This window comes from Hyperolius riggenbachi, chromosome 12 (assembly GCF_040937935.1).
Source record: "Hyperolius riggenbachi isolate aHypRig1 chromosome 12, aHypRig1.pri, whole genome shotgun sequence".
In the NCBI taxonomy this organism is placed as follows: Eukaryota; Metazoa; Chordata; class Amphibia; order Anura; family Hyperoliidae; genus Hyperolius; species Hyperolius riggenbachi.
The window spans coordinates 177,509,988-177,532,586 of NC_090657.1; the positions used below are offsets into that span (position 1 = coordinate 177,509,988).

Below are 22,599 nucleotides of genomic sequence, written 5' to 3' on the forward strand. Positions count from 1 at the left end.
CATTTGTACAGCCTCAGCCCCAGATTGTCCCCAAGGGATTGTGCCCCGATCCCTGCCTCATACAAACATACATGGCTTTAGATGATAGAAACCGTTATGAGGGCAATGAAGTGCGGGCATTTTACCACCCTGTAGAACTGTTTGTGATCGGTCTCTACAGCTTGCAGTGGATATGAAGCTGCTTTTAAGCCACCTCATACCGCTGTTCTTCCACAGTTTGCATTGTAAGAACCGCCACAGTCCTGTACACAAGTCCTGGATGAGAGGTCAGCTCTCCTTGGCCCAGCACTGGGCAAGCAACAGCCCACGTGCCACTGTTACGGGCCGGATTTCTCTCCTCCCTCCCTGCAGAGTTGCGATCTTCCAGAAGCAGGGGAACTTAAAACTCACCCGATCGCCCGCTGGCACGTCCTGACGTGTCATGTGACGCCCTGTTGCCATGGAGACGCAACGCTGGATTCAGCGATCAGGTGAGTTTTAAGTTCCCCTTTTCCACCCGCTTGCGAATCTGGAGGAGGAGGGGGGGAATTTTAAAAAATGTGGTGCTCAGCATGAGGTCCAGGCTGCACAAAGTTTGCCTCTGCGTTCAGCGATGAAGCCCATGCTGCCTTTGCCTCTGCGTTCAGCGTTGTTGACGTGTGTACAGGTCAGGTGGTGGTCCCTAAACTTCCACAGACTGTGCTTTGAAGGGGGATATACATTGATTGTTCACCACCCTAAAAACCAGCTGGCTTAACTAGTACATGACCTCAGCATTAGTGTAGACGCCAGTCGCTGGTGAGGACGTGGGAGGGGGTGTGGCTGAGGTTCCGAGACAGGAAGTTCAGCCGGCCGAGTAGGGATTGTCAATGATATGCAAATAATTCCAAGTTGATGCGGGATTATGCACAGTTTGTATGCAAATATATGTGGCTTGAAAACAAGTCAATTTTAACCTTGGTGGGACTCCTGATGCCCAAACAACTTTATCCGCTTGATTGGTCCATTTTCAAGCTGCATACATTTGCATACAAAAATTACATAATTCTGCATGGACTCTAATTTTTTTTGCATCTCATTGACCATCCCTTATGCTGGGGACGGGGTTCAGGATAATCCAATTAGTGGCAGCAGTCCAAACGTTTGGAGAACATACAAGCCTAGAGTAGATTTCTTTATACATTTTCTGCTATAATGCTATACAGTGTTGCTGAGTGGTTAAAGGACACCTGAAGTGAGAGAGTTATGGAGGCCAAATCAGCTGGTTACAGTGCCGTCATAGGCCGTAATTTTAACAAAGGCAATAAAGGTGCAGCCTGAATTAAAGGGAACCTTAACTGAACGGGGGGTAAAGCGTTTCACTTACCTGGGGCTATTACCAGCCCCCTGCAGCAGTCCTGTGCCCTCGGAGCCGCTCTGGAATCCTCCGGTCCCCCGCTGTCACTTAGTTTCGTTTTTGATGACTCACCAGTCGGCCGGCCGCCATGCGTATTATTGCGGTCCGCAACGTGTACAAAAATACGCGTTGCCGCATATCTACGCGTGCGGAATGCGGCAACGCGTATTTGCGGCTCGCAACAGTGCTAATTGTAGTAGGGAATGCGTCCAATAATACGCATGGCGGCCGGCCGACTGGTGAGTCGTCAAAAACGAAACTAAGTGACAGCGGGGGACCGGAGGATTCCAGAGCGGCTCCGAGGGCACAGGACTGCTGCAGGGGGCTGGTAATAGCCCCAGGTAAGTGAAACGCTTTACCCCCCATTCAGTTAAGGTTCCCTTTAAGTACCGTATATTCTGGCGTATAAGACGACTGGACATATAAGATGACCCCCAACTTTTCCAGTTTAAATATACATTTTAGGATATACTCGCCCTCGACTCTTGGACATTTGTATACTTGTACTGTATGTACTGGTGCTATACTGTGTAAACAGGTAAAGATACTGGCGCTGCACTGTATGTGGTACCCAGTATACAACAACCAGCCAATCATGGCAACCGATGTACCTAACCGGCGATTGGCTGGTTATTGTTTACAGAGCCTGCTTGGATTGGTCAGCTATCCCTTTCTGTAAGCCCGCATGAACCATCTCCAGCGCCAATAGCAGCGCTGCACTAGCATACTGGCTGTTCTGGATTTGGCAATGGTCCTGTGTGCATGTAAGCGATAGGACCATTGCCCAATCCAGAACAGCCAATATGCTAATGCAGCGCTGCTATTGGCGCTGAAGGTGGTTCAGGCGGGCTTATAGAAAGTCCCTACGTTGTATGTGCTGCATGACAGGCAGATTTCTGGCCCAATGAAGTGGATTTAAAGCAACCTCACATCTTGCACGAGGAGCGGGCGGTACTGTAAAGGGAGCATGCGTCATTTAGGAGCGCACGCTACACAGCACTAGCACGTGGTCCTGTATTTAGCTTACGCTACTATATTAGTGCAGCTTAGTGAATCAGGCCCTTTGTCACTTTAACAGTGATTGATAGCCATCATTTCAAATTGTAACAACCATTCGATAAAGATACTCCTAAAAAAGTTTTAAAACTTAAAAAAGGACAACTGAAGTGAGAGAGATATGGAGGCTGCCATATTTATTGCCTGTCAGCCCTGCTGATCCTCTGCCTCTAATACTTGTATCCATAGCCCCTGAACAAGCATGCAGCAGATTAGATGTTTCTGACATTATTGTCAGATCTGACAAGATTGGCTGCATGCTTGTTTCAGGTGTTTGATTCAGACACTACTAATGCATGAAAGAGCAGGACTGGCAGGCAACTGGTATTGTTTAATAGGAAATAAATATGGCAGCCTCCATATCCCTTTCCCTTCAGGTGTGCTTTAAACCAGATTGTGTACTATGTACCGTATATAGAGAATGCACATCAACAAGGTAAACCGAAATATCAGGTCCCCTTGTATAATCTGTTCAGGAAGCAAGACAAAATCCCCCGACAGACACAGACGTCAATAGCAACTCGGCAAAGGCTCAACACTTTCCCTAAAGTTCCCCTTAATAATAGATTGTAAATGAAATCTGTTTTTGTTTCTTTATGCTGATCTGTAGAATGTGCCATGACTCCACCCTCTTTTCTTTATATGAGAACTAGGGATGATTAATGAGATGCAAATATTTCTGAGTTCATGCAGAATTATGTAAATTGTGTGCAAATATATGCAGCTTAAAAATGGACCAATCATGTCCCACCCAGGTTAAAATTGATTGGACCCTTTTCAAGCTGCGTATATTTCCATAAAAATGTACATAATTCTACATGAACCTGTAAATAATTTGCATCTCACTGATCATTCCTAATGAGAAGGTCTGTCCTTGCAGCACAGCAGGAGGCTGGTTTCCTCTATGTCATTGTTCGGAGTTGTCAATAAAGCGCGGAATGCCTCGACCAACTGATATCCGTGTGGTGGAAGTGGCTTTATTCATATCTTACAACAGACGGTGCAACAGCTCTTATCGTACATAAAAGTCACCAAAATAAATACTAAATTTAAATCACCGATATTCACAGATTTTCAGCCATTTATTTGTCCGCCTTATGCTGAAATAGGACGTATTTAAGGACATGGTTTAAAAAAAAACATCTCTTTATTTTTACAACACATTTTACAGTACGGTTCTGGGGGTTCAGGGGGAACGGTCACGCCAAATTTAAATTTTCACCAGATGATGACGACGATGGTGATGAAGAAAAAAAAATATACAAAGTTGTCATTTGTGGGTTTTCCTATGTACACTTACCTCTAGCAAAGCTAGGTTGTGGGCGGGTTGCGTTTGCTTGGTTTAAACAACAAGACAATGGCCATTGGCTACTCCACTCATAGAGGACACCAAGCAAAAAAATGCTAAAAGGTGAGGGCGTTTCCAAAAAGGTAACAAATAAATGTGAGATTTGGGGATTATAGTTACGGTAATGTAATAACAAAATAAAATCATTGTCTAGGATACTTTAATCAGATGTTCTCCAACTTCATGGAGCTGGCGTTTTTGGTGTTGATCTCCTCGATTTGCTTCTGGAGATACGCTTGCACCTTCCTGAAGGTTTTGGGAAGGTCTTGCTTGGGACAGAGGGCTGTATTGAAGACAGTTCCTTCTCATTTGTTCATTGTGATGTTTATGACTTTTTGGAACCTGATTTTCCTCCGGCAACGGCACCTTGGCAAGCAGAAGTGTCACATATTCCAGGAGTACCTTGAGCGCCTACGGCACCTGCTCTTCCAGGCTCTCCAGGGTAACCGGGCTCACCGTGGGAACCATCTCGGCCATCTATGCTAATACCAGGAACTCCCTGGGGGCCTGGAGATAAAGCAGATAAAAGGGCGGGTAGCCAAAAAATAAAATATGTAAACTACAAAATGTGATAAATCAAACTAAATCATGGACAACATGAGCAAGCTATGCAAACCCTGAGCATGGTCTGCTTCCTGCAGACCAAGCCTTTTGAGATCAACTCCTTGCGATATATATTATTTATACACACAAGTTCTTTGAGAAATAAGAGAGTAAATGCTGTTTTCTCTTGGTGGGTGAAATGGCTTGAGGTCAAGAATGGTCTTTGATATGCTGCTCAGTAGGTATCACCTCTGAATTGTTAGCATCCTGTTGACCATCACTAGCTCCTGGAGATGCAAGTCCAAGCTTCTGTGTTTTAGTTGGGAATGTCTCATCAGTGATCGGTATATGAGCAGAGAAGATGGCCCAGTGCTATGCTCTTAGACTGATGTAATGGAGAATGAGGTTCTAGTTCTAGTGTTGTTAGACTTGTATGATAAGTATGATGGACGAAGAGATGTGTGCATGACCAGAGCTGGTGGCTCAGGTGGTTGGAGGTCTGACCTGCTATGCTGGAGACCCCAGTTCAATCCCCTGGCTGGTCAAGTGAAGTTTGTAGTGAGAGGAGCCAATATAATAATGGTTGGGAGTGAGGGAAAAAGAAAGTGTAAAGTTTAAGGCTAAATAGGTGGAGTAGTAATTTAGGATGTTGAGGTGTGCAGTACTAATTTAGGATGTAGGGACCTGGATATAAAAGTTGAAATTTTTGCTAAGTACAACTTTGGAAGGGGGCTGCCCTGAGCAAGACAGCCCCTTCCAAATATTGTCAGATTTATGGACCACCCAGGCAACGGGCAGAGAAGAAGGCCCAAGCCCTTTGGTGTTGTTGACAGGTGTTACAGGCATCCCTCTTATGCCTGGGACTCAGGAGCTGAGGTGGGTTGTCCATGACCACAAGGCCTTCACTCAGAGGGGTTTGGGCTCAGGTTTCTCAGCTCTGCTGTTAGAGTCCACCTAGGATTGAACTCAGGTTTCTCAGCAGTGCTGTCAGAGCACACCCAATGTCAGAACTCAGGTTTCTCAGCTCTGCTGTCAGAGTCCAGGATTGAACTCAGGTTTCTCAGCACAGCTGTCAGAGCCCTTAACCTCTCAGCTATCTCCTTCTCCCAAACACTGAACTGCTCGTTCTTATATTTCACATTGACCAAAGCAATAGCAAAGAAACAAAGAATCACCCAGGCTAGAACCTGTGCCTCCAGCACCATTACTGGGCCATTTCAGAGGCCTTACCACTCAGCTATCTCCTTCTCCTGAAGTCAAAGCTGCTTGTTCTTATATTTCACCTTGACCAAAGCAACTCAAGAAACAAAGAATAACCCAGGCTTGAACCTGCACCTCCAGTACCACTGCCAGGTCATTTCAGAGGCCTTACCACTCAGCTATCTCCTTCTCCTGAAGTCAAAGCTGCTTGTTCTTATATTTCACCTTGACCAAAGCAACTCAAGAAACAAAGAATAACCCAGGCTTGAACCTGCACCTCCAGCACCACTGCCAGGTCATTTCAGAGGCCTTACCACTCAGCTATCTCCTACTCCTGAACATGAAGCTGCTTGTTCTTATATTTCACATTGACCAAAGCAACAGAAGAAACAAAGAATCACCCAGACTAGAACCTGCTACTTCTTCACCATTGATGGGTCATTTAGGAGCCTTTACCTTCTCCCAAACACAGAGCTGCTCGTTTTGATATTTCACATTGACCAACACGGTTACACTAAATTCACCAGTAATGTGAAATGCTCTTACTAATGCAATGCTCTGTGAGTGATCTCACTTAACCACTTGAGGACCACAGTGCTAAACCCCCCTAAAGACCAGGCTGTTTTTTCTGTACTTGGCCACTGCAGCTTTAAGGCAAAGCTGCAGGGCCGCAAAACATAGCAGAGGAGTGATCTCCCCCCCTTTTCCCCCCACCAACAGAGCCCTCTGTTGGTGGGGTCTGATCGCCCCGCCCCCAACCCCTTCCCCCTCTCCCCCCCCCAGGTTTTTTTTTATCAATATTTGTTGTTGTTGTTTTTTTTCTACTATTTCTTTATTATTACTTTTTTAAACCCTCCCACCCCCCAGCCGGCCAATCCTGGCGATCGGCTGTCATAGGCTTCTGCCTATGAGAGCCGATCGCTCTCTTGTCCCCCAGGGGGACAGCCGGTGTGTCCCCAGTACAGCGCTGCTGCCGATCGCAGCACTGTACATGTAAATAGACGGCGATTACGCCGTCTAACAGTCTTCCGAGTGGCGATCGCCGCTCAGAGACTGAAGAGGGGGGCGGAGCTCCACCTCCCGAGCAGGAGATGCACGCATCTTGCGCGTGATCTGCAAACTGCAGCCCCAGGACTTGACACCAATCGGCGTTAGGCGGTCCTGGGGCTGCCGCTGTGGCCACGCCCATGGGCGTGGAGCGGTCTTAAGGTAGTTAAAATGTGCTTTAAAAAAAACAAAAAACCCTAACATTACATTAGTAAGAGCTTTTCAAATCATTGACACTAGAAAGCGCTTGTAGTGTGATTTGATGATGCAAATTCTCTTGAACAGAAGCCCCTATCACCAGAAATTCCAGAATCCGATAAATCCCCATGGCAAAGAGTAAAATGTTTAAGAGCACACTTGAATTTACAGATTAAGAGTCTGTGCTGCTGGACAGCTACTGTGAGCCCTTAAACCATCGAGCCATCCTTTCTCATATTTCATAGAGCGTTGTCTTATTTCACATGAGAAAAAAAGTTCAGGAATAAAAAAAAATAAAAAAAACATGCACTGCCAAGATAAAGAAATTTGCAGAACACTGAGGCCCCATTCATACCTAAAAACGAAAACACAAATGCAAGCGTTTTGCATTTTTGTGCACTGTTTTTTTCCCCTCTCGGCACTCCACTGCCCGCTGCGTTTTTGTAAAAAGCGCTTTTCTAAGCGCTTTTTCAGAGCGGTTTTGTAATTCACTCCCTGACGCAAGTCAGGAAGTGAACTCTTCCACCCGGAAAAGAATAAATACAATGTACGGTATTTATTCTTAAAAACGTGAACGCAATCGCTGAACAAAGCGATTTTGTGAGCGTTTTGTGTTTTTCCTATACCTTCCATTATAGCAAAAACGCCTAAAAAATGTAACAGGCACCACTTTGCTGAGCGGATCGGAAACAAACTGCTCAGCTGTGAACTCTCTCATAGGAAATCATTGCACAAGCGTTTTGTGGGCGATTTTAAAAATCACCTGCGCTTCAAAAAAGGCTGACAAGGCCCCTAGTGTGGACGGGCCCTGACTGTCTGTTGCACCTTGCCATAAACGAAAATCATTTATAACGAACTATCATCACCTAATGATCGACTTTGTGCTTCCTATACAGCTTCTATCAATGCCTACCAACACGATCATTCAAGATAATCGGAAATGATGTAGAATATTTTGAGTTCTTTCAGTGCAAACTTTGAAATTATATTTTTAAGATTTATAATTCGTAGTTTGTTTCAAACCATTTTTATCTAATGTGCGTACATAACTTTAATCAAGTTAGGATATCAGCCAGCACCAACAGTTCATCGTAATTCTCGAATGTTAAATAATTGTATTGTGTGTGGCCACCTTAAGGCTGCTCTTTATGTGCTGTTGGTATCAGGGCTGTGGAGTCAGAGTCGAGGAGTTGGAGTTGGAGTAATTTTGGGTACCTGGAGTCGGAGTCAGAGTCAGTGGTTTCAGTAAACTGAGGAGTCAGATGATTTTTGAACCAAATCCATAGCCTTTGTAAAAATTAGACTAAGGCCCCATTCACACTAGAGCGTTCTGCCGCGATTTCGGCAAAATGCTCAAACGCTAGCGCTTTTTAAAAGCGCTAGCGTAATGAAACCCTATGGGCCCGTTCTTACTTACTTAATCCGCCGCAAATCACCCAAAAACGCAAACGTGTTGCCTGCACAATTTTCAGGCGATTTCCCAGCGATCGCATTTCAGTGTTATAGAAGTGCTAAACGCGATCGCGGCAAAATCGCCGCAGTGTTCAGTGATTTTTCCACGTGAAATCTCGTAAAAGTCACTCCTGCAAAATGCCGGCAAAAAACGCCGGCGTTTTGTAAGTGTGAATGGGGCCTCAGGAGTTGGAATCGAGGAGTCTGAGTCGGAGCAATTTTGGGTACTTGGAGTTTGAGTTGGAGTCGGTGGTTTCATAAAATGAGGAGTCGGAGTCGGATGATTTTTGTACCGATTCCACAGCCCTGGTTGGTATGGTAATACTGTACTCTAATTTCTTTATTAAATTGCTGCTAATTGTTATAACCACCTAATACAGTTGGAGTGGGCACGAATGTCAAACAGGCGTTGGTGTTGCAATGCCCCCCCTTCCTTCAGCCGATGTTAATAGTCAGTTCCTAACAACTCATTCTAAAGCTACGTACACACATGCGACAACGATCGTTCGCTGTGAACGACGAACTAACGTTTAATTGACGAAAGAACGACCTAAGTAAAGTTAGTTTTTAAAAGTGTGTAACGATCTGATCGTTAGAATGAACGTTACATCATGTAAAAGCAACTATTGCGCTTGCACATAAAAATGAAAAGTTCCATGGAGAAATAGCGAAATGCGCATGTCAAGCTTAGTACGACCAGTTCCAACGATGTACTACTTTTGCAAACGATCGTCGTTGGAAAAAATCCGCCAAGCTAGATCGTTTGTTTTTAACGATCTAGCTCGTCCGTCGTTAGACTTAATGGTCGTTGCCTGCTTTTTTTAAACGATCGTCGTTTGAAACGATCGGGGAACGATAGTTTCAAATGACTATAGTCGCATATGTGTACGCACCTTAAGTCTTTGGCTTCTCTTGAAGGGATAGTGACACTAAAGCCTGGTACACACAATTTTGATTGGCAAATGATTGGCCAAATTTATCACCTCTATAGTATGGGAGTTTACCTGCACAATCTGCTCATAGTGTTCAATATCTGCTAAAGTGGTAAAATTGGCCAATCAGAATTGTGTGTGTGTACCAGGCTCGATCTCCCAGGCTGCTAATAAAAAGTAGCAGTTGGTGACTATTTCTCTAGCAGTGTTCAGTAACCCTCCAGAAAGAATTGGGATACTGGTAGGCTACTGACTGTGTATTAAGAGGCTGGACCCACCAAATGGGTTGTCGGCTGAGCCATGGCCCCCTGGAGACCACTGTGGCAACACTGGCTGTTACCATATTTTTTACTAAAACAGTCAAAAATCTTTTCAATCTTTTCATACACTATGGAGTTGGACAGCCCTACACTTGCACTATTGAGTATGAAGGCTTCCAGGGAAGGTCACACACATATATGCCTCAAGACTATGACATTGTTGAAGGATCTCCAATACCTTGAGAATAACGTAATTATAATTGCTCATTTCTTTATACATCGTTATCTTGGGTCCTTAATGACCTCTCACTAAAGCAGGGATGATACCTTGCTCTCCTTGGTCGCCAGATGGTCCATCAACGCCTCTTCCAACTTGTCCTTTGTCTCCCTTCTCGCCAGAGTTACCTACAGGAATGGAAGTCAATGTTTATTATCATAGCGTTACTCCATCAAGTCGGATTCATCCAAGATGCCTTATCTTACATGATTTGAACAAGAATGGTCATATTGGTCCTCATACGATTTAGAGAAATATCTTTTGCAAATGTCAGGGCAGTGTTTAGGCCAATCACTAAGGATCAAAGATTAGTCTACATCAGGGGTGCCCAATAGGTCGATCACGATCTACCGGTAGATCGCGACCGCCTAATCGGTAGATCGCGGCCTCTTGGCCGCGTCCCATTGAATTTAGCAGCCAGCAGCTGTATATCGCAGTTTCTGCTGCTGGCCGCTGGAGGAGAGAGCCTGGCCAATCAGGGGAGGGGAGAAGAGAGCCTGGCCAATCAGGGGAGGGGAGGAGAGAGCCTGACCAATCAGGGGAGGAGAGGCGCACAGCCAATCAGGGGAGAGGCGCGCAGCCAATCAGGAGAGGAGAGGCGCGCAGCCATTCAGGAGAGGAGAGGCGCGCAGCCATCCAGGAGAGGAGAGGCGCGCAGCCAATCGGGTGGAGAGGTGGAAAACGTCCGAGTTCCGACTCCACTCACGCTGCCCACCGGAGCCAGGCCTGAAGACCTGGACGCCACCGGCCCTATATCCAGGTAACCTATACTGAAGGGACCTATACCCGGCTAACCTATACTGAAGGGACCTATACCCAGCTAACCTATACTGAAGGGACCTGTACCCGGCTAATCTATACTGAAGGGACCTATACCCGGCTAACCTATACTGAAGGGACCTATACCCGGCTAACCTATACTGAAGGGACCTATACCCAGCTAACCTATACTGAAGGGACCTGTACCCGGCTAACCTATACTGAAGGGACCTATACCCGGCTAACCTATACTGAAGGGACCTATACCCTGCTAACCTATACTGAAGGGACCTATACCCAGCAAAACTATACTGAAGGGACCTATACCCGGCTAGCCTATACTGAAGGGACCTATACCTAACTACATTTCCGGGGGGGGGGGGGGGGGGAGGTGCATTTGAAACACCGGTAGATCTCCTGGCCTCGGCGAATTTTAAAGTAGCTCGCGAGCCGAAAAAGTGTGGGCACCCCTGGTCTACATAGTTACATAGTGACATAGTTAGTTTGGTTGAAAAAAAGACATTCGTCCATCAAGTCCAACCAGAAAAAACACCATCCTGAACCTGCACATATCCCAGTTGATCCAGGGGAAGGCAAAAAAACTTACAAGGCCTGGGCAAATTAGCCTTAAAGGGGAAAAATTCCTTCCAGACTCCAGATAGCAGTCAGATAAATCACTGGATCAACTCTTCCGGGAATGACCTAAAATTATAGTCGTGGATGCCCTTCAATGCAAGGAAAGCATCCAAGCCCTCTTTAAATGCAGATATAGAGTTTGCCATAACTACTTCCTGAGGTAAGATGTTCCAGATTTTAACCACTCTCACCGTGAAGGACCCCTTTCTAAATAGATGGCAAAAACGTTTTTTCTTCCACCCGCAAATCATGACCCTTTGTCCATCGTACAACCCTAGGGACAAAAAGCTCATCTGCCAAGCATTTGTATTTCCCTCTGATGTACATATACATGTTAATCAGGTCAACTCTCAGTCCCCTTTTTTCCCAAGCTAAATAAGCCCAGTTTGTCCAACCTTTCATGGTAAGCGAGATCTTCCATCCCTCTGATTAATTTAGTTGCCCGTCTTTGTACCCGTTCCAGAAGGTCAATGTCCTTTCTATAGTGTGGTGCCCAAAACTGTATTTCATACTCCAAATGTGGCCTCACAAGTGGGAGTAGAATACTAGCATCTCGTGATATTATTTCCCTTTTTATGCATCCCAGATTTTTATTTGCTTTAGCTACCGCTGCTTGGCATTGTATACGATTAACTAAGTCCTTCTCCAAGTCTGATGTTCCCAGCTGTATGCCATTTATTTTATATGATGATCTACCACTGGGACGTCCAAGGTGCATGACTTTACATTTATTAACGTTAAATTTCATCTGCCACGTGCCTGCCCATATGGCCATATTGTCAAGGTCCTGTTGTAATATGTCACTATCAGTCTTTGTGTTGATAATTCTGCATCATTTTGTATCATCAGCAAATATGGCTACACTACTCTGTATTCCATCTACCAGATCATTAATAAATAAATTAAAAAGAATAAGACCAAGTACTGACCCCTGTGGTACCCCACTGCTAACAGTTTCCCATTTTGAGTATGCTCCGTTTACCACCACTCTTTGCCTTCTATCCCTTAACCAGTTCTCTATCCACATACACACATTTTCTCCTAGTCCCTGTATCCACAGCTTTTGTACCAGGCTATTGTGGGGAACAGTGTCAAAAGCCTTTGCAAAGTCCAAGTATACTGCATCTATAGCTTTCCCAAGAAATACATATTGCGGACATCTGTGAAGAAGCTTTGTCTTATTTGTTTGCTACCTCCTGGTTCTTCGCATCATGCAGAGTAACCAAAGACATGGCAAGGGACTAGCATGGGTTCTCAAGCTGGGGGTTTAGCAAGTAAAGGGAGGATGGATGGGCCCATCGATGAGGAAGTATGGGAGTTGCTGGACATGCACAGGAGGGTTTGGCATGTCAAGGGAGGATTGATAGAGACCATCAATGAGGAAGGATGGAAGATACTGGTCGCACATAGAAAGGTGTGGCGTTTACAGGGAGGATGGATGGACACCATGGATGAGTAAGGATGGAAGGTACTGGTCACACAAAGGAGGGTTTGGAATTTGAAGCAGGAATGGACGGGGACCATCGATGAGGAATGATGAAAAGTACTTATCACATAAAGGAGGGTTTGGCATTTACAGGAAGGCTGGATGGAGACCATCGATGAGGAAGGATGGGAGGTACTGGTCACATATAGGAGGGTTTGGCATGTAAGGGTTGCTTTGACGGAGACCATAGCTAAAGATATTGTGGCCCTCCGCTTACATGCCTGATCTTCACTAACTGACACAAGACTGAGAATTTCCTCTATGCTCACACTGGTGACCCTTATTAGCCATTACTGTAAACTATCTAACCACAGACTGCAGTTGCCTCCTGCTGTGATTTGTGATGGCTAGTGTGGAGAGGACTAAAGCATGATGGTATGACTGACAGCATAAACAGGATTCAAGACAAATGGGGCAGAGAGTGTGCAGTTGAAGTATATAGCTGTTATAATAATGGCAGGAGGAGAAGACAAATAGCTGGATTACACATGGCATAAGCAAAAGTTTAAATGGTAACTGACCAAAGTTTAAAAAACCTAGGTCTATAAGAAGCCTCTCTTACCTCTAGGACCTGGATGGCCCAGCTCGCCTGTTGGTCCTCTGTATCCTTGGGGTCCACGAGCACCAGGATGTCCAACACGCCCAGGGGGACCCTGTATTCCTGATGGGCCTGGAGGTCCTGGTCGACCAGCCTCTCCTGGAGCCAAGGGCTTTCTGAGGTTAGCAGCTAGCTGAGCAATTTGGTCTAGAAGGACACAAATTGGGCAAAATGGTAAACAACCAGTGTTTTTATCCTGAACAGAAGTAAAACATTAATTGTTAGTAATTTCCTCCCGATGAGACCACCGAGATCATCAAGACCTAAAGCCTTGATGAAAAGTAACGGGCCTGCCTTCTGCTTCTGTGGCCTCAAGTTGTGGAATCTTATTTTAAGGAAACATCACATACTAACATGAAATAGCATGAACACAAATGCCGGTGCTCTTCATATTCAACAGAATCCTCCACTTAAATGCTAAAATTAAGAAAGTTCTTCTAGCAGCAGTGCATCACTCAGAACTGTGCAGGTGCAAGTTCCAAACCACACAAGCACAGTGAAAGCACGCGCTTATCCACAGGTGCTTTCTTTCACTGTACAAGCACAGTTCAAAACTCACACCTGCACACTTCAGAATTGCTCTGTGTGTCTCGGAGGAACTTCTGGGAGACTGCGGAGATAAGAGGATCGAGAATGGGGGGGACCCCGAGGACAATGAGCAGTGCAGGTAATCTAGCCCACCATGAGGTTCAATCAATAGGTTTTTAGGGGTACTTTAAGAAGGGGAAGTCACATTTCTCAGAGTTGGAACAGGTGTCAAACTGTGTGTTGCCCTTTAGCAATCAGGATCCAATTGCTAGGGTGACCATTCTAGGCATGAGCTTTATGCAGACACATCACTAGGCATCAACCAACATGAATTGTCCAGTGTAGAGGGGAGGAGGGATGACAGAAAGGCTCTCAGTGGAGCAGTTTCCAGCAGTCAGGGTACAAAGTAGTTTATTTTAGCGTGCGGCGATGTGTGCTGAAGCTGGGTGCCATCATAGCAGCAATGCAGTGCTGCGTGCCCCATGTAATGGTAATTCAGGGCTCTGGCAGTTGCCAGACCCCGAATTACATCTTCCTCCGATTTGTGACAACTCGGAGAGGGAATAGTATTTAACACCGCTGGGGAGTTTAGCGGCAGCAGGTAGAGCCGTCAATCGGCTCACCCTGCGCTGAACTGCCCAACACCCAGATAATCTGCACTTGTCAAGGTAAGGTACAGAACAGTACCGAAATTAAGTTCAGGAAGCCACTGTACATACTAGATTCTTGGCCAAGATGATTTCCAACGATCAACTCGGCGGCTCGGCCAATCTAGCATGTGCATGATGGTGCTTTATACACTGCGAACATAAAATTTCCACTGCATGGTCACACTGAATGGAGGGGAGTCTTAGTTCTTTTAGATGGAGAATGACTAACCTTTGATCATTCCACCACACAGTTCCCGGATGTGCTGCTCACTCGCCTCTTTGCCCTACATAAAAAAAAGTAATCATTAGAGGAACAGCCAAGTTCTGCAGACGTGAGCACTTTACAGACCAAACATGATCAACAGTTGTGGACAATGTCCCACTTACGGGAACTCCATGTTTCCCGGTAAGTCCTGGAACGCCCTGTTCTCCCTGGAATCCCATTGGTCCTGGAGGTCCAAGAAGGCCTGGTACTCCAGCTGTGCCGTTGGGCCCAGAGATACCTTTGGGACCGAGTTCACCTCTCACTCCTGGCTGATGAAGAGATAGAAAACATCACAAGAGTTGTGAAGCTCAGGTAGCATGGTCTCATTAAAAATTATTATTGAAAATCTTTATGAAAATGAGAATTTCACTTTCGGTAATAGTATAGTCTATTTTAATATTGTCTGCAGAGTTATATCTACTGGGGGAACAGCTAAACGGGGTCGGGGTCTGTGGGATTCTCAACTTCTTACTCGCCCTCCCTTCGATACTGTTATGACCGCACTTGTCAGTGAAAGGGGAATCATGGTGGGTGCACTTGTTATGGGTGGGAGGAGTCATGGTGGCCACACTTGTTATGGGTGGGTAGAGTCATGGTGGGTGCACTTGTTATGGGTGGGAGGAGTCATGGTGGCCATACTTGTTATGGGTGGGGGAACCATGGTGGTCACAATTGTTATGTGTAGGGGAGTCATGGTGGTCACACTTGTTATGGATGGGTGGAGTCATGGTGGCCACACTTATTATGGGTGAAGGGAGTCATGGTGGCCACACTTGTTATGGGTGAAGGGAGTCATGTTGGCCACATTTGTTATGGGTAGAGGGGATCATGGTGGCCACACTTGTTATGGGTAGAGGAGTCAAGGTGGCCACACGTTATGGGCAGGGGAGTCAAGGTGTCCACGCATGTAAAGGGTAGAGAAGTCATGTTGGCCACACTTGTTATGGACGGGGGAAGTCATGGTGTCCGCACTTGTTATGGGTGGGTGGAGTCATGGTGGCCACACTTGTTATGGTTGGGAGGAGTCATGGTGGTCACACTTGTTAAGGGCAGGGAGGTCAAGGATGGCCACACTTGTTATGGGTGGAGGGAGTCATGGTGGCCACACTTGTTATGGTTGGGAGGAGTCATGGTGGCCACACTTGCTATGGGTAGGAGGAGTCGTGGTGGTCATACTTGTTAAGGGCAGGGAGGTCAAGGATGGCCACACTTGTTATGGGTGGGGGGAGTCATGGTAGCCACACTTGTTATGGGTGGGGGGAGTCATGGTAGCCACACTTGTTATTGGTTTGGGGGAGTCATGGTGGCCACACTTGTTATGGGTGGGGGGAGTCATGGTGGCCACACTTGTTATGGGTGGGGGGGGGGGGAGTCATGGTTTCCACATTTGTTATGGGTGTGGGGGGCCACACTTGTTATGGGTGGGGGGAGTCATGGTCAGGGTTGCTCATCACGAACTCATGATCACAGCTACCAAAGGCCCAATCCCATGTTTCAAAATGATTGTTCCAGTTTGACATACATGGCCAATTTCACCTCAGCACAGCATCATTTGTCATTAACATGCAATGCTGTCTGTACGGCCCATCAACTCTTTCTTTTTTTTGTTTAGAACCCATTTACCAATTGAAAGCGGACCTGAAGATACCTTAAAAAAAAGTTTCACTTTCCTGGTGCTTCTGCCAGCCCAAAAACCAATAAGGAAAAGGCACTCCACGGGCTTCAAACTTGCGTTTGTTTTATTCAGAGCATGGACACATACATGTTGCGGGTCACCTGACCCTTCCTCAAGTGTCAGGTGACCCGTAACATGTATGTGTTCATGCTCTGAATAAAACAAACACAAGTTTGAAGCCCGTGGAGTGCCTTTTCCTTATTGGTTTTTGGACTTTACTGTGGCAGGAGTGGTGAACCTGCTGGAGAAGTGCACCGGCTAGCTACCCTATCCAGGTTAGCATCACTGAAGGAGCTAGGTGATTATTGGAGTGCTTCTGCCACCCTCTGCAGCCGTCCTGTGCCCGCACATACCTGGAACGATCCTCTGGTTCCCCACTGCTCAATTTATCTTTTGCTGATGGCTGTCCACTACACCTGTAAGGCCCTGGCCCAGCTTGTCCTTATTTGTGCTCCCTTCGCCGGGACTGTCCGGCGCAGGCGCAGTAGAGATTTTCTCATACTGCACCTGCATAGGACGAGGATGCGCACGGCCAGGGTCACACAGGCGCAGTGGCCACTGCCTTGTAAGTCAGTGGTGAAGAAACGGAGCCGCAGCGGGGGACCGGAGGTTCTTCGAGTACCGGGACAGGACGGCTGCGGGGGTTGGGAAAAGCCCCAGGTGAGTGAAACTTTTTTTTTTTTCTAGTATCTTCAGGTCCCCTTCTGTACCAATTTATTATTGTAATCTTGTTTTTTTTTTTTTTTCTCTCTCCTGATATTACATGGACATTCACTGACGTCTGACGTAACAACACCCAGGACCTCTCTATGGACACTAAAGGGAATATTGCAGATGAAGCACACTCTCCTGAAGACAATGACATCTCAGAATTTCTTGGACTTGTTTAGAAGGCATTTTTAATTTAAGATTACAATTTTATATTCTTATTCTTACCTCTCCTTTCTGTCCAACTGGCCCAAATGGTCCCTGAAAACACAAGGCGGGGAAGACAGGATTACATGTCAGGCATAGCAATTAAAAATCATAAAATACAGGCTGCTGTACTAGGATATTACACAAGGAAGAGAGGGCTGGAATGGGAAGTGGACTGCTTTATATGGATGTAAAACATGTAAGAGGGGGCTGCACATAGAATGTGAGTGGGGCTGATGAAAAAGGAAGAAAGGGCTGCACATGGAATGGGAGGAGGGCTGCTGTACATGGATGATACACATGGAAGAGGGGTCTGCACATGGTATGGGAGGGGCTTCTGTACATGGATGTTACACACATGGAATGGAAGAGGGCTGCTGTACCTGGATGTTACACATGGAAGAGGGGTCTGCACATAGAAAGGGAGTGGGGCTGATGAAAAAGGAAGAAAGGGCTGCACATGGAATGGGAGGAGGGCTGCTGTACATGGATGATACACATGGAAGAGGGGTCTGCACATGGTATGGGAGGGGCTTCTGTACATGGATGTTACACACATGGAATGGAAGGGGGCTGCTGTACCTGGATGTTACACATGGAAGAGGGGTCTGCACATAGAAAGGGAGTGGGGCTGATGAAAAAGGAAGAAAGGGCTGCACATGGAATGGGAGGAGGGCTGCCGTACTTAGATGTTACATATGGAAGAAAGGGATGCATATGGAATGGGAGGGGCTGCTGTACATGGATGATGCACATGGAATGGGAAGGGGCTGCTGTACATAGATGTTACACATGGAAGAGGTGCTGCACATGGAATGGGAGGGGGCTGCTGTACCTGGATGCTACACATGGAATGGGAGGGGCTGCTGTACATGGATGTTACACATTGAAGAGGGGCTGCACATGGTATGGGAGGGGGCTGCTGTACATGGATGTTACACACATGGAATGGAAGGGGGTTGCTGTAGCTGGATGTTACACATGGAAAAGGGGGCTGCACATGGAATGGGAGGGGCTGCTGTACATGGATGTTACACATGGAAGAGGGGTCTAAACATGGAATGGGAGAGGGCTGCTGTACCTGGATGTTACACATGGAAGAGGGGGCTAAACATGGAATGGGAGGGAGCTGCTGTACCTGGATGCTACACATGGAAGAGGGCTAAACATGGAATGGGAGGGGCTGCTGACTGCTGTACATGGATGTTACACATTGAAGAGGGGCTGCACATGGAATGGGAGGGGGCTGCTGTACATGGATGTTACACACATGGAATGGAAGGGGGTTGCTGTAGCTGGATGTTACACATGGAAGAGGGGGCCGCACATGGAATGGGAAGGGGCTGCTGTACATAGATGTTACACATGGAAGAGGTGCTGCACATGGAATGGGAGGGGGCTGCTGTACATAGATGTTACACATGGAAGAGGTGCTGCACATGGAATGGGAGGGGGCTGCTGTACCTGGATGCTACACATGGAATGGGAGGGGCTGCTGTACATGGATGTTACACATTGAAGAGGGGCTGCACATGGAATGGGAGGGGCTGCTGTACATGGATGTTACACACATGGAATGGAAGGGGGTTGCTGTAGCTGGATGTTACACATGGAAGAGGGGGCCGCACATGGAATGGGAGGGGCTGCTGTACATGGATGTTACACATGGGAGAGGGGGCTGCACATGGAAGGGGAGGAGGCTGCTGTACATGGATGTTACACATGGAATGAAGGGCTGCTGTATATGGATGTTACACATGGAAGAGGGGGCCACACATAGAATGGGAAGGGATGCTGTACGTGAATATTACACATGGGAAAGGGGGCTGCTCATGGAAGGGGAGGAGACTGCTGTACATGGATGTTACACGTGGAATGGGAGGGGCTGCTGTACATGGATGTTACACATGGAATAGGAGGGGCTGCTGTACATGGATGTGACACATGGAACGTGAGAGGGACTGCTATACACGGATGTTACACATGGAATGAAGGGCTGCTGTACATGGATGTTACACATGGAAGAGGGAGCCAAACATGGAATGGGAGGGGATACTGTACGTAAATATTACACATGTGAGATGGGGCTGCACATGGAAGGGGAGGAGGCTGCTGTACCTGGATGTTACACATGGAGTAGGAGGGGCTGCTGTACATGGATGTTACACATGGAAGGGAGGGGCTGCTGTACATGGATGTTACATGTGGAATGGGAGGGGCTGCTGTACATGGAGGTTACACGTGGGATGGGGGAGGCTGCTGTACCTGGATGTTACACATGGAATGGGAGGGGCTGCTGTACATGGATGTTACACATGGAAGGGAGGGGCTACTGTACATGGATGTTACACATGGAGTGAAGGGCTGCTGTACATGGATGTTACACATGGAAGAGGGGGCCACACATGGAATGGGAGGGGATGCTGTACATAAATATTACACATGGGAGAGGGGGCTGCACATGGAAGGGGAGGAGGCTGCTGTACCTGGATGTTACACATGGAATGGGAGGGGCTGCTGTACATGGATGTTACACATGGAAGGAAGGGGCTGCTATACATGGAGGTTACACATGGAATGAAGGGCTGCTGTACATGGATGTTACACATGGAAGAGGGGGCCACACATGGAATGGGAGGGGATGCTGTACGTAAATATTAAACATGGGAGAGGGGGCTGCACATGGAAGGGGAGGAGGCTGCTGTACATGGATGTTACACATGGAAGGGGAGGAGGCTGCTGTGCATGGATGTTACACATTGAATGGGAGGGGCTGCTGTATGTGAATGTTACACATGGAAGAGGGAGCGGCACACACAAGGGGTGGTTGCATCATATGGAAGGGGCTACAAGAAAGTTGCCCAAGGGGTGTAAGAAGTATACACCTGGCCTTGCCACACTCACCAATCATATTTAAGCCCATTCAAAAGTTAAGAAGTAATCTGGTGGTTATGGAGAAGCAACTGATGATATGGGTCCATCAGGTTCTCTGATACATCTCTAACTGGCAGCCTTTATCAGTGAGCACAGGAGATAGTACACACTGACTTTTGAGTCAGTTTAAAGAGAAACTCCGACCAAAAATTAAACTTTATCCCAATCATTAGTTGATACCCCCTTTTACATGAGAAATCTATTCCTTTTCACAAACAGACCATCAGGGGGCGCTGTATGACTGATATTGTGGTGAAACCCCTCCCACAAGTAACCCCTCCCACAAGAAAAGTTCGAACTTTTGTCAGTTTCCTGTCTGTGAACCTTGTTGCATTGTGGAAAATAGCTGTTTACGGCTGTTTCCAACTGCCAAAAACCATGCAGCAGCTACATCACCTGCCAATAGTAAACTGTTCACTGGAGTTCCTCTTTAACATGAGTCCACCTGTACCTCAATGTCAGTTGATCAGTTTGGACTAGTGCACACAAACCTTTGTTAAAGAGACTCCGTAACAAAAATTGCATCCTGTTTTTTATCATCCTACAAGTTCAAAAAGCTATTCTAATGTGTTCTGGCTTACTGCAGCACTTTATACTATCACTGTCTCTGTAATAAATCAACTTATCTCTCTCTTGTCAGACTTGTCAGCCTGTGTCTGGAAGGCTGCCAAGTTCTTCAGTGTTGTGGTTCTGCTATGAACTCCCCCCTCCAGGCCCCTCTCTGCACACTGCCTGTGTGTTATTTAGGATTAGAGCAGCTTCTCTCTTATCTTTTACAAGCTGGGTAAATCGTTCTCTGAGCTGGCTGGGCTTTCACATACTGAAGAATTACAGACAAGGGCAAAGCTGTTTGCAGGAAGAAACAAGCAGCCTGAAACTTCAGTGCATGAGAACAGGGGGAAAGAAACACACAAATGATCTCTTGAGATTCAAAAGGAATGCTGTATACAGCCTGCTTGTGTATGGATGTATTTTCTATGTGTGGACATATTGTACATCAACCTACTTCCTGTTTTGGTGGCCATTTTGTTTGTTTATAAACAAACTTTTTAAAACTGTTTTTAACCACTTTTAATGCGGCGAGGAGCAGCGAAATTGTGTCAGAGGGTAATAGGAGATGTCCCCTAACGCACTGGTATGTTTACTTTTGTGCGATTTTTAACAATACAGATTCTCTTTAAAGTCCAGGATGATTTCAGATTGGCTTCACATTAACCCCATTTTCCTATTCACAACTCCACATAAACTGAACTCAAAGGTGTATGTGTGCTAGCCATAAACAAGTGCTGCAAATAGTCCTCCAAATGAAACGATGTGACACAGCATTATGCCAGTTACAAATGGACCAGCATTATATACATAGGGGGGCACAGACAACATACCATTTCTCCCTTCTCTCCAGGAAGTCCATCAGACCCAGCAATACCCTAAGAAGAAGATGAGAGCAGGAAGAGCATGAGCCACATTATATGGAAGAGAGGTCTTTGTTACAAAAGAGAAAGGAAGGAGAGAGAACAATACTGATGGCATATTACAGAGTGAAGCCGGTTAACACAACTTACAGAGAAAAAAACAGTACAAATTACTAATACACGCCAACTACAACCAGCATTTCTGATGCTCACCTGGTTGCCCTTGGGGCCCGATGCTCCCACGGGACCCTGCCAAAGCAAAAAACAAGTCATTAAGAGCGGAATCTTACATCTCGCAGGACATTCCTGAACAGCAGGTGGAGATGTCCTGAACAGGAAGGGGGGCTCCAGTAATTGCTGACTAATTGGACAGTTTGATGTGGAATTAGTACATGTGACAGTTACGGAAACAATGACTGCTGAGCGCTACTTCTGGGTGTCTGGTTGGATTCCATCAGCAGTCTGTCCAGCTGTCCTACAATGTAGCATGGTGACTAAGTGATAAGCTCTCTTGCCCTGCGGCTCTTGGCTGACCCAAGATACTATCTACCTGGGGTTTGTATGTTCTCCCCTTGATTTTGTTGGGTTTCTCTGCGTTCCCCCACCACCACCTAAATACTGGTGGGTTCCCTGGTATCTGACCAAATTGACCATACCAGGGATGGATGTTACATTGTCAGCCCCTTTGGGAACTAATGTGGATTGTTCTACTTAGCGGTGTGCTGCATGATAGTTTATTGCTATAAAAGCTTGGCAGATTAACTTTTTGTCCCTAGGATTGTGTAAAGTACTAGAGGACATGATCTGCCCATGGAGGTGAAAAGGTTTATACCATGTTTTTAAGAAAGGGTTCTTTACAGTTAGAGTGATTAAAATGTGATATATAGTACCCCAGGAAGTCGTTATAGCAGATTCTATATCTGCATTAAAGGCGGGCTTAGATGCTTTACTTGTATTAAACAACATTCATGGCTATAATTACTAGATAATTCTCAGTGGTGTTGATCCAGGGTTTTCTTCCGACTGCCTCCAGGAGTCGGGAAGGAATTTTTT

The 22,599-nt window shown here is 46.3% G+C and overlaps 2 protein-coding genes across 3 annotated transcripts in view; one reads left to right on the plus strand and one right to left on the minus strand.

Annotated features, from left to right (window-relative positions):
* The window catches only part of TCFL5 (transcription factor like 5), a 51,970-nt gene extending 48,476 nt beyond the window's left edge, over window positions 1-3,494 (plus strand). Inside the window, exon 7 of one of the 2 annotated variants that reach the window (XR_011025187.1) lies at window positions 3,312-3,494. The gene's annotated coding sequence lies outside the window, so the exon portion shown is untranslated. The remainder of the gene's footprint in view (window positions 1-3,311) is intronic. The other variant, XR_011025188.1, reaches the window with a different exon arrangement.
* Window positions 3,391-22,599, minus strand: part of COL9A3 (collagen type IX alpha 3 chain) — a 97,867-nt gene continuing 78,658 nt past the window's right edge. Inside the window, exons 25-32 of the mRNA XM_068262854.1 lie at window positions 21,760-21,795; window positions 21,517-21,561; window positions 17,222-17,254; window positions 14,733-14,879; window positions 14,575-14,629; window positions 13,132-13,314; window positions 9,739-9,816; window positions 3,391-4,286 (exon numbers count right to left, since the gene is read on the minus strand). Of these exons, the coding sequence (XP_068118955.1) occupies window positions 4,105-4,286; window positions 9,739-9,816; window positions 13,132-13,314; window positions 14,575-14,629; window positions 14,733-14,879; window positions 17,222-17,254; window positions 21,517-21,561; window positions 21,760-21,795 (759 nt within the window). The 3' untranslated portion in view covers window positions 3,391-4,104. The remainder of the gene's footprint in view (window positions 4,287-9,738; window positions 9,817-13,131; window positions 13,315-14,574; window positions 14,630-14,732; window positions 14,880-17,221; window positions 17,255-21,516; window positions 21,562-21,759; window positions 21,796-22,599) is intronic.